Raw genomic sequence first — 12,500 nt, 5'->3', positions numbered from 1 at the left:
CCTGCTCCATAACCGCTAGCCCATTAACACCCAGCTGGGTCACCCAGACCCAAAGCTATAGCACTGGCTGAGGAACACACAGGGGTCTCACTGACCCGGCAAAACATGACAGGGAAACGTTCCATATGCTTGGACAAACAGATGTGCCACGGGACAATTAAATCACATCCAGAAAATACTTTTGTTCTTGCTGCTCAGTAGAGGCTTTGGGTTTGTTTTTTCACTGCAGTATTTTAGTAAACAAATCCCAAGAGAATGCAGAATATGAGTGCAGATGTGAGTCTGATGTGAGTCTGATGTGCAGGACAAAAGTCGAGGGAGGAGGGAGTAGAGAGGAGGGAGGAGGGAGTAGGGAGTAGAGGAGGGAGCAGGGAGGAGGGAGGAGGGAGGAGGGAGTAGAGAGGAGGGAGTAGGGAGGAGGGAGTAGGGAGGAGGGAGGAGGGAGTAGAGAGGAGGGAGTAGGGAGGAGGGAGTAGAGAGGAGGGAGGAGGGAGTAGGGAGGAGGGAGTAGAGAGGAGGGAGCAGGGAGGAGGGAGGAGGGTCACGTCGCAGCCCCTTTAGAAAAACCTCGGGGTCATGCACTACCGCTGCGGACTGAAAGAGGAACAACGTTGCATCAAAGTTCATTGGGTGCTGCGGGGAAGCCGCCAAGCGGCTGGGATGATGCGCTTTTTGTTGTGAAGGAGGCTGGTGTTAGCTCTGTGGGCCGATACATCTTACACAGGGTGTTTGTGTTTGTGAATGTCATATATAAACTCTCATCTTCCATTAAGGCAAAAACCTGAGGCCAACATTTAAAGTTGTAACACGAGGAGGAACTTTCCAGTATCTCATCTCTCCGCTGTCCCTCCTTGGGGCATTAAACAATAACAACAACAGAGAGGAAGAGGGAGAGAGGGAGAGAGAGAGGGAGAGAGAGAAAGAGGGAGAGCGAGAAAGAGAGGGAGAGAGAGAAGGAGAGAGAGAGGGAGAGAGAGAGAGGGAGAAAGAGAGAGCGGGAGAGAGAGGGAGAGAGAGAGAGAGAGAGGGAGAGGGAGAGAGAAAGAAAGAGACCGGGAGAGAGGGAGAAAGAGGGAGAGAGAGAAAGAGAGAGAGAGGGAGGAGAAGGAGAGAGAGAGAGAGAGGGAGGGAGAGAAAGAGGGAGAGAGAGAGAGAAAGAGACCGGGAGAGAGGGAGAGAGAGAGAGGGAGAGAGAGAAAGAGGGAGAGAGAGAAAGAGAGAGAGGGAGGAGAAGGAGAGAGAGAGAGGGAGGGAGACATATATATATATATATATATATATATATATATATATATATTTATATAGAAAAGAGACCAAGCAATATTAAAACTGCACTCTGAAACGTGATGTGAATCATTCCAGGAAATGTAGTGAAAGCAGTTCTACAGTTTTACTCAAACATGTCACCTGCTGAAAGTTGTCTGCTTCTCTCGGCTCTACCGTTACCCAACACTACAAAAGTTTAAAAACAGGGACATTTTCTCTGGGTTTGCAATGCAAAGTTCTTTCATCAAAACGCGACTGAAGCCACGTGCTTGTCCTGCGGCGAGTCCATGCATTGCGATAGCTGTAAACACGGACGAGCGTAAGACCACATCCAGGAGGGAAGACAGCAGTGCTCCCATTCACAGCTCCCGGCATAACAAGGTTAGCTGGAGGACTAACGGCCTTCCTGAAAGGCCTCAGATGAGGAGTAACAAAGGCTGACCTTAAACCAGCGTTCTTCATGCCTCTGTGTGGGACTGAGGGTGGGATGTGGGCAGGTAAAACTGATCCCAGACCAGTGAGAGGTGACAGTGGTGCAGGTGGGATGCTCAGACAGCTTTATATGAGCGCCACAGTGCCACGAGTGATCAGAACAACAGTCTCCCAAAGATCAAAGCTTTCTTCCTCTCTGTTTATCTCTCTCTCTGCCTCTCTTCCTCTCTCCCTTTGTTCTTTTCATGTATTGTGGAGATGACATGTTTGATTAGGAGCATACCGTGTCATGAGATTTGCTGTTCCTCATTTCACTGGTCCATGATCCAGCTTTCACAGTTACGCAAACATCTTCTATAATATTAAAGTCATTTGGTAATACAGCACGGCATCTTAGATTCCTGAAGTCACTTTTTGTATAAAGGCACGTCACACTGCTCAAGATGCGTTACAGCTCAATGGAGTGGTGCGGTTACAAACATAAACATGCAAATTTCTGTCTTGGAAAACTGAACATTTGAGCTGTTCACTCAATACAGATTTTGACACATCTGAAATTCTCCTACAGAAGCTCATGACGCGAAGCGCGACCACCACAAAAGCATCTGAAAGGCTAAAACCTTTCCAGTGGAATGCATTCCTTTTGCAGCTTCTGTATAAGACACAGTGTGAGAGGAAGGCTGACCCTGGATCAGTGTCTCAGACCAACAGGAAGGCTGCCCTGGGTTGGTGTCTCAGGAAAGCTGACCCTGGGTCAATGTCTCAGACCGAGACGAAGGCTGACCCTGGGTCAGTGTCTCAGACTGAGACGAAGGCTGACCCTGGGTCAGTGTCTCAGACTGAGAGGAAGGCTGACCCTGGGTCAGTGTTTCAGACCGTTAGGAAGGCTGATCCTGGATCAGTGCCTAAAGTGAAGTCCCAGTACCGCTTTACCAGTGGCTTGAGCCATGTCAGCAAAGTTGAACTAATACACAAATATTTGCTGAGCTCCTGAGAGTTTCCCTGCACATGGACATGCATGTCTAAACATTATTGACACATAAATGTAAAACCTAATAAACTAGCAAAATGTAACAGCACATCTTATGTTTTACTGCTTTAATATTGGAGCCTCTCCTTCGGATCTGTGTTCCCAAGCTTGAGAGTTCAAGACCCCACAGAGATCCATGAACGCAGCGTGAAGGTCCCACGGGCTTGGAAAACCACAGTTTGACCTTGAAGCTCTAGCAGACCTCCAGGAGGTGCTGTGCACCTAGGACCAACTCTGCGGATGAGTGGGACATTATTTTCAAACCCATAACTCATCATTTAATAAGCGATGCAGAATTTCTGGGCTTTGAAAGTACAGACGGTGTTAACGTGCTATGTCCAAATATTCCAATGCCCTTCTTAGGGTGGTTGGACTTTTCCCATTATTCACTGCTTTTTCAAGAGCCAGTCATCTGTTACATTCAACAACTACAAGTCTGCAACATCTCTCTGTGCAATATTATGACCTTAAGACAGGATTAAGATGTATAAAGTGGAGGGCTAAGTGACTGTGTAGATGAGGCCGTTCTGTGGAAGTGACTGTGAATTCATCTGGGCTTTTTAATTGTGTGCTGTCACGGCGACATGATGCGTGATGGGAAAGCAGGAAGTGCCGTTAGCACTGCTGCTCCTGCTTGATAAAGGTCAAGTGGAGACGTTCACCACTCATGGCTCTGACACTTTAATGGGCCTTTTCCCACCTACAAGATCGTCATTTGACTGGTTTGAATTAACTGGGCTGCGCTACATTGTTCTGGTCAATTTTAAATCTGTACCTGATTCTTTTAGAATATTTTTAGCCTTGGCCCACACTTTGCCATGAAAAAAAAACAGTCTTTTTTGGTTTAGACTCTAAGGGCCCTGTTTTACACTCCTGTTTTACAAATTTAAGGCCCTAGTATCACAGGTATATAATGACTTTCATTATGAAACAACAGTATTCCCTTTAGATTCGTAAAGGGCAGTTTTTTGTTTTTTTTTACACAATACCATGTGAACCAAGTTCAGGTCTAAATCAATAAGAGAGACCTTTAACTAAAGTGGATCACATGTTTATTTACTGATGTATTTACTTATTTGTTTGTTTGTTTATTATGTATGCATTTATTTATTTTTAGTGCCATGTATGATGCACCATTTTGATGAGGAAATGTCGTACGATAAATGAATTATCTTTGGTGAAGGAGGAATGTTTCTGTCTGGCAGAGATTAAAACTATACTTGACACTAAAGACCTGTTAATTAACACTACACTACCCTAATGAGATTAACACTGCACCACCCCAATGAGATTAACACTACACTACCCTAATGAGATTAACACTGCACTACCCTAATGAGATTAACACTACACTACCCTGGTGAGATTAACACTGCACTACCCTAATGAGATTAACACTGCACTACCCTAATGAGATTGACACTGCACTACCCTAACGAGATTAACACTACACTACCCTAATGAGATTAACACTGCACCACCCAATGAGTTTAACACTACACTACCCTAATGAGATTAACACTGCACCACCCAATGAGATTAACACTACACTACTCTAATGAGATTGACACTGCACCACCCAATGAGATTAACATTACACTACCCTAATGAGATTGACACTGCACTACCCTAATGAGATTAACACTGCACTACCCTAATGAGATTGCCACTGCACTACCCAATGAGTTTAACACTACACTACCCTAATCAGATTGACACTGCACCACCCTAATGAGATTAACACTGCACTACCCTAATGAGATTAACACTGCACCACCCAATGAGATTAACACCACACTACTCTAATGAGATTGACACTGCACCACCCAGTGAGATTAACATTACACTACCCTAATGAGATTGACACTGCACTACCCTAATGAGATTAACACTGCACTACCCTAATGAGATTAGCACTACACTACCCTAATGAGATTGTCACTGCACTACCCAATGAGTTTAACACTACACTACCCTAATGAGATTGACACTGCACCACCCTAATGAGATTAACACTGCACTACCCTAATGAGATTAACACTGCACCACCCAATGAGATTAACACTACACTACTCTAATGAGATTGACACTGCACCACCCAATGAGATTAACATTACACTACCCTAATGAGATTGACACTGCACCACCCAATGAGATTAACATTACACTACCCTAATGAGATTGCCACTGCACTACCCTAATGAGATTAACATTACACTACCCTAATGATATTAACACTGCACCACCCAATGAGATTAACACTACACTACTCTAATGAGATTGACACTGCACCACCCAATGAGATTAACATTACACTACCCTAATGAGATTGACACTGCACCACCCAATGAGATTAACATTACACTACCCTAATGAGATTGCCACTGCACTACCCTAATGAGATTAACATTACACTACCCTAATGAGATTAACACTGCACCACCCAATGAGATTAGCACTACACTACCCTAATGAGATTGCCACTGCACTACCCTAACGAGATTAACACTACACTGCCCTAATGAGATTAACACTGCACTATCCAAATTAAATTTACATTACACTTTACACTGAAATTCTGATGAGATCCAGCCTTACCCCATATAAATAAGGGCCAGGAGGTGTGTGTGTGTGTGTGGGTGTGTGTGGGGTGGGGTGGGTAGGTAAGAAACTTAATACTCACGCGCAAAGCATCTAACACAATACTCAGACCTACTAGGGTCTGGGAAGCACTGAAACATTCACTTGTGTTGAAAATGTTTTCAAGTTTTCAAAACAAACAAATCAACAAAGTCTCCACGGTGACACCTATTGGCCACTATGATTACTGTCACATCTTAATAATGCTATTCTGTGAAACAACACCTAAGACAAGAGTTGACAAAGTCTAAACTACTATACTTTCATAAATCTGTTTTTATTTACTGTTGTGATCTGTTTATTAGCATCTGTAAGGCTGTCAGTTGTTGGTGTTTCAGTTTCATATGTAAGACATGAAGACATTTATGAAGATCTAGTGACAGAAGGTTGGCATGTTTACTGGGGTAAAGAATTATAAGGATGTGGTGGGATTTCCTGCGCTTGGTTACCTGTGAAGTGTGGAACAGGTTTTACCTACAGCAGAGTGCAGTGAGAACCAATGTAGTAATTATTTCTGCACACAATGGAGATCGCAAAGGGAAAAGTCATTAATAGCGTCTCCGATTTGCTACGTGAGGATTTTATTTTCAAATATTAGTTGTTCTATTGTTTTTGGGCTGAGACGGCTTCTTTCTTTCTGAATGACCTCCCCGCCCTGAAATCTCGTTCCCGTGGAGCACTCGTGGCTGGCATGCACAGGTGGGTTTCGCCATAAAGGTACAGATATACTGACAAAAAACTAGAGGATCATTCATCTATACACATTCAAGACACATATGCACAAGAGCGTGCGTGTAGCGTGTGACACAGAGCCTTTAATATCTGCTACTGTGATTGTATTTGTCCTGACTGACCCTGACTGTGTCGCACAGGCCTATGAAGGAGTCCGTCCTCTACCTTCATACCGATCCTGTCTCTAAATCACACTGTCGATCTCTGAACAATCGCTCCTCAACGTTTGGGACACGTTTCCTAAACGTTGAAGCATTCATGGAGTTTGGGGTTGAGACAGATGTGTGATCAGGTTCGTGTCAGAGACGGTCAGCCAAACGTAGGAGTGGCAGATAGTGTATGCCACCTGTCGAAACAGATTGCTTCACTTAGCAACAGAAAGCTTCACTTAGCAACAGAAGCTTCACTTAGCCATGGTCATGTGACATGGGCATTTCAACCCATGCTTTGGAGCAGTTTTTGAAGCTTCACAATCAAGCGTTGAGTGTCCCAGCTCTGCCTGAGCGTCTATATGGAGTATCTTATCCTTAATCGCAGTGCACCCAGTACAATACTCTGACTCAGTGCCCCCAGTACAATACTCAGACCCAGTGCACCCAACACAATACTCCAACCCAGTTCACCCAGTACAATACTCTGACCCAGTGCAGCCAGTACAATACTCTGATCCAGTGCAGCCAGTACAATACTCTGACCCAGTTCACCCAGTACAATACTCTGACCCAGTGCACCCAGTACAGTGCTCAGACCCAGTGCACCCAGTACAATGCTCTGACCCATTTCACCCAGTATAATACTCTGACCCAGTGCACCCAGTACAATACTCCGACTCAGTTCACCCAGTACAATACTCTGACCCAGTGCAGCCAGTACAATACTCTGACCCAGTGCAGCCAGTACAATACTCTGATCCAGTGCAGCCAGTACAATACTCTGACCCAGTTCACCCAGTACAATACTCTGACCCAGTGCACCCAGTACAGTGCTCAGACCCAGTGCACCCAGTACAATGCTCTGACCCATTTCACCCAGTATAAATCTCTGACCCAGTGCACCCAGTACAATACTCCGACTCAGTTCACCCAGTACAATACTCTGACCCAGTGCACCCAGTACAGTGCTCAGACCCAGTGCACCCAGTACAATACTCTGACTCAGTTCACCCAGTACAATACTCTGATCCAGTGCAGCCAGTACAATACTCTAACCCAGTGCACCTGACACAATACTCCGACCCAGTTCACCCAGTACAATACTCTGACCCAGTGCACCCAGTACAGTGCTCAGACCCAGTGCACCCAGTACAATACTCTGACTCAGTTCACCCAGTACAATACTCTGATCCAGTGCAGCCAGTACAATACTCTGACCCAGTGCACCTGACACAATACTTTGACCCAGTTCACCCAGTACAATACTCTGACCCAGTGCACCCAGTACAGTGCTCAGACCCAGTGCACCCAGTACAATACTCTGACCCAGTTCACCCAGTACAATACTCTGACTCAGTTCACCCAATACAATACTCTGACCCAGTGCACCCAACACAATACTCAGACCCAGTTCACCCAGTGCAATATTCAGACCCAGTGCACCTGACACCAGACACGTGCACCAGAGCATGTATGTAACATGCAACACAGAGCTTCTGGTAAATACAGCATTCTGTATAGTCTCTGGTAGATTGTCTGTCACCACCTGACATGTGTGGTTGCACAGAGTAATGAAACACATTACTGTAGCACAGAATCCAGTTACCACACCCACTTAATTATAATCCAGTTACCACACCCACTTAATTATAACCTAGTTACCACACCCATTTAATTATAATCTAGTTACCACACACACTTAATTATAATCTAGTAACCACACTCAATTAATTGTAAACTTGTTACCACACCCACTTAATTATAATCCAATTACCACACCCATTTAATTATAATCCATTTACAACACCCACTTAATTATAATCCAGTTACCACACCACTTAATTATAATCCAGTTACCACACGCACTTAATTATAATCTATTTGCCCCTACTATTTGACCCACACTAATGATGTTGACTCCTGTGTGTAAGCAGCATGTTTCATTTGGATCTGCCCTGCTGTGGTGGTGTGGGCTATAATACAAGATGTACACCCAGGGGCCTCCCAGGTTCCGCCCAGGGGCCTCCCAGGTTCCGCCCATGGGCCTCCCAGGTTCCGCCAAGGGGCCTCCCAGGTTCCGCCCATGGGCCTCCCAGGGGCCTCCCGGGGGCCTCTCGCTCTCATGCCTTCGTGCTCTCTACCTCGGACATGCAGGGGGTGCTGTGTGTTCCTGTTTCTGGCACACCTGACTGAAGTGATCAGTAAAGTTGGTGTGGTAACAACTGCACAGCTGGGAACAGGAAACCCCCTCACCTACTGGGATTGAGTTGTTCTTGTTTTTATTGTTCTTGAAGATGATGTTTGATTTGCAGGTCCTTAGACCATCCATCCGGGCCACACAGAAACCAATCCGAATGACATAGGAGACAAAAGGGGGCATATAATACTCACCACCATTTGGTTTAGGGACACCCAGCAGTCTGGGGGGAAGTCCTGGAGGAGTGGCACCAGGAACTGCAGACAGCCGTCCCAGTGACACAGCAACAGCATCATCCCAATCAGATTGAAGATCCTCACCACCGCACTTGCCAGGTCATAGGTCATGTGGAAGAGCTAAGGAAGGAGAGATCAGAGTGTCAGGCTCAGTAACTCCTACAGGAAGGAGAGATCAGAGTGTCAGGCTCAGAGGCTCCTACAGGAAAGAGAGATCAGAGTGTCAGGCTCAGTGGCTCCTACAGGAAAGAGAGATCAGAGTGTCAGGTTCTGTGGCTCCTACAGGAAAGAGAGATCAGAGTGTCAGGCTCAGTAACTCCTACAGGAAAGAGAGATCAGAACGTCAGTCTCAGCAGCTCCTACAGGAAAGAGAGATCCGAAAGTCAGGTTCAGTGGCTCCTACAGGAAAGAGAGATCAGAGTGTCAGGCTCAATGGCTCCTACAGGAAAACTCTTACATGTGTAGCTCATTCAGACATTCTGGAATTGTGCTACATGTTCAAACAGCTGTTTCACTTTTGGCAGTATGTTATTGCTTTACCAGTGAAAGATTGTTTAGGGATTGTGTGTGTGTGTGAGACACTGAGCTGTAAATGAACTGATTATGGCACTGCAGACAAGAAGTCAATGCTCAACCCCTCTCCCTCTCCCTCACGCCTCCCTGTGTTTCTCACGTGGGCGATTTAGCCTGCGTGTGGAGATCGGAGACTCCCTGCACTCAGCGCTCATTAGAGGAACCAGTGACGTCCTGTTATTGACCTCCATTAACAGCCAAACTCAATAAAACATGCTAAACACATTAGCATATAACTCAGTAGAGATGTCAGTAGGATTAACATCCACATTAGCGCTGCATGTACATGCCCTGTTTCCTGAGTCTGACTATGATGTATGGGCTTTAGGACCACGTCTGTCTGGCTCTGTGCCTCTCCAGCTGTCTGTGGTTATTTGATTGGCCAATGGAAAATGTCTGGCTTATATCTGAACGGTCTCTCTTTTTCAAAACAGAAGGCTGAGGGCATCATGGTGTTTGTGTTTATCTGGTTGACATTATACGTTTGGGATCAGGTCTGGGTCATGACACCAGACAGCACAGCGGAGATCAGCTGGGGCGTTTTCACACTCGGGATGTGTCATTGTTCTGAGAGGTCTCATTATTTCTTTAGCATAAGTGAACATGTCAAAGGAGCTCAGACCCCCTAAACAGAGTCCAAATTGAAGCAAACTCCCGAGGTCGTCTCAGTACGGCTTGCTGGTGGCTCATTTCATTTGCGAATGGCTTCGGTATGTTTATTGTTTTTACTTAGGATGTCAAACCTAGCGTTTTTATTTAGACTTGTCAAACATAGTGGCAATCATCACAAACTGAAAAACAAACTCAAGAAAAAGGTCTGAACATGGAACTGCGGGGTCTCCTGTATGCTTGTCTCCACTTTACTGTTTGAACTGTCTGTGTTGTGTCAGTTGTGACATGTGATGTTTGCTTTTCTTCTTTTCTCATCCAGTTCATGAAAATGTAGCAAAGCACTCATAATCCCCAGCAGTTAAAGTGGCCATCTTGACTACACTACCCACAATTCAATGTTACACATATGGGGTCTGAGGTCTAAAGGACCTGTAGTGTGAACAGCAAGTGGTCTGAGATCAGTGCTAAAGAGGACCAGAAAGAGAACCGAGTCCTTTTTAAGGTGAACATTAAAAGCACTGAGGTCAGTTGCAGGTGGATCTTTCCAGTTCACTTTAACAGAACTGAGTTCGTTTCATTAAAAAGTACTCTGTTCAAAACAGCAAAACAATTACTTAAATATCATTTTAGCTGACATGAGATTACAAACAGATGTAGGAACTGATCGCTTATATGCCAACTACAGTGAAACGCTTTAGGAGATAGAGATACACAACAGGGCTTCAGATTGCAGAAAAAGGAAATCCTGGCCGGCAGACAGAATCTGATAAAATAGGAAAAATACAACATTCATTTTAATGGAACAAAGAAATCAAACGCAGACGGAAGACCCGTCTATTCGTGAAACATTTAAATGACCACTGACCCTGCTCCTATATTGACTGTCTAAACTAATACTTATTGTAGGGTTTTGTTTATTACACTGATGTTGTCTAACAAACTCTAGTACTTATTGTTTATTACACTGCCTGTGGTCGGTTAAGAGTTTATATGTATTTTGTACTTCTAGGCATCAGCACTGATCGCTGTATTCTACAGTATTCTAGTTCATTGGTATATTGGACTCTAACCTTCTGTACTGTAATAGGATGTATTCTATGAGGAAATGACAAAGCACTTTTGTAAGTCGCTCTGGATAGGAGTGTCTGCTAAATGCCGTAAATGTAAAATGTAAATGTAAATTTAAAGATGAATTGGGATTGGACCAAAGAATAATATAAAGAAAGAAAAAAATTGAGTGAAAGAGAGATGAACCGTTTTCTTTTAGGGGTTCACACAGATTAACCTCAAGCAGGTTCAGTTTCCAGGATTCTGGACTGTGCTTCAGACCGATACATAATCCAATCTCTCTCAGACTGTTAAAGGAATATTCCAACCTAGTGTCTATTGACCACACCATAACAAATGCATGTTTGCCACAAGTCCTAATTTTTCTCAGTGAGATTTGTCAAAAATGATTGTCTGGACATAAGATTCTGTAGACAGAAGCTGGGTTGAAAAACTTGCTTTTTGAGTGTCGGTTTAATGTCAAAGCTACAAAGATCGTAAAATAACCACAACCACTGTTATGGTCTCTACTCTACATCAGAAAGTAGAACAAGATGGGTGTTGCCATGATCAAGACCAGCTGTTTGGTTTCTCAGTTATATTTAGCTGATGCTTTTATCCAATGCAATCTATAATTATGACTGAGTACAACGTGAGTAATTGAGGGTTAAGGGTCTTTCTCAGGGCCCAACAGTGGCAGGACTTGAACCAGCAACCTTCTGATCAGAAGTGAAGTACCTTCACCACTGAGACACCAGCGGCCTCCTCTACCCCTAAGTGCCAGTGTCACCCAGACCCCCTGGCTGTGAGACTCTGGGGACTCACAGAGGCTGAAGAGCAGTTATGAAAATGATCTGAATTTAGTTCCGGTTAGACAGCGAACGTTTGTATGACTGTGTGATGTAATGAGGACCCAGCTCACAGTGTGCTCGACAGAACCTGTTCACCAAGAACTCCTCCTCTACACCTCGGTGGGCATCTGTGCACGTATTCAGAACTCATTTACAGACAACAAACAAACAAACAAAAAAATACATACATACATACAATTAAAAAAAATTACTTTTATTTTCGACCATTTGGTGTTATTAGTGCAGTACTCAGTACAGTCAAAGTCAATATAATATCGTTGAAAAATAATAAAGTAGAAAAATGCAGAAACGTTTTGTCAGCACACTAAAACAACTGGTTTTGCACGATACAGCTGGAAGGAAAGTCTGTTCTGTTCTTAAAGGATCACGCCTGTCCTCCCCGTATGCTGCTCAAATAACAACCACATTCATTCAGCAGCATTTTAATGGCAACTCATGGTATGGAGCCGCATGTGTGTAGTGAGATTAAGAAATTAATTTCATGCTCAACAAATTCCTACAGACTGTGAGTAATGGTGACCTTTTATTTTGATGATGTCATTGTGGAATAACTGCAAGGGGGCAGGGCTGTCACAATACATTACTAATCCAGACTGTTAGAACAGTTTGTACTATTATTATTATTATTATTATTATTATTATTTTATTCCTCAGTACCACCTCAGTACAGCAGTACCACCTCAGTATGGGAGTACCACCTCAGTATAGCAG

At 44.2% G+C, this 12,500-nt stretch overlaps 1 protein-coding gene across 1 annotated transcript in view; it reads right to left on the bottom strand.

Moving 5' to 3' along the window:
* hcn1 (hyperpolarization activated cyclic nucleotide-gated potassium channel 1) overlaps window positions 1-12,500 on the bottom strand; it is a 98,310-nt gene that overhangs the window by 45,479 nt on the left and 40,331 nt on the right. The window contains exon 3 of the mRNA XM_035526744.2: window positions 8,644-8,805. Coding sequence (XP_035382637.1) covers window positions 8,644-8,805 — 162 coding nt within the window. The remainder of the gene's footprint in view (window positions 1-8,643; window positions 8,806-12,500) is intronic.

Source organism: Electrophorus electricus, chromosome 8 (assembly GCF_041902795.1).
Source record: "Electrophorus electricus isolate QZ-2024a chromosome 8, ASM4190279v1, whole genome shotgun sequence".
In the NCBI taxonomy this organism is placed as follows: domain Eukaryota; kingdom Metazoa; phylum Chordata; class Actinopteri; order Gymnotiformes; family Gymnotidae; genus Electrophorus; species Electrophorus electricus.
This window is presented reverse-complemented; position numbering and strand designations above follow the sequence as displayed.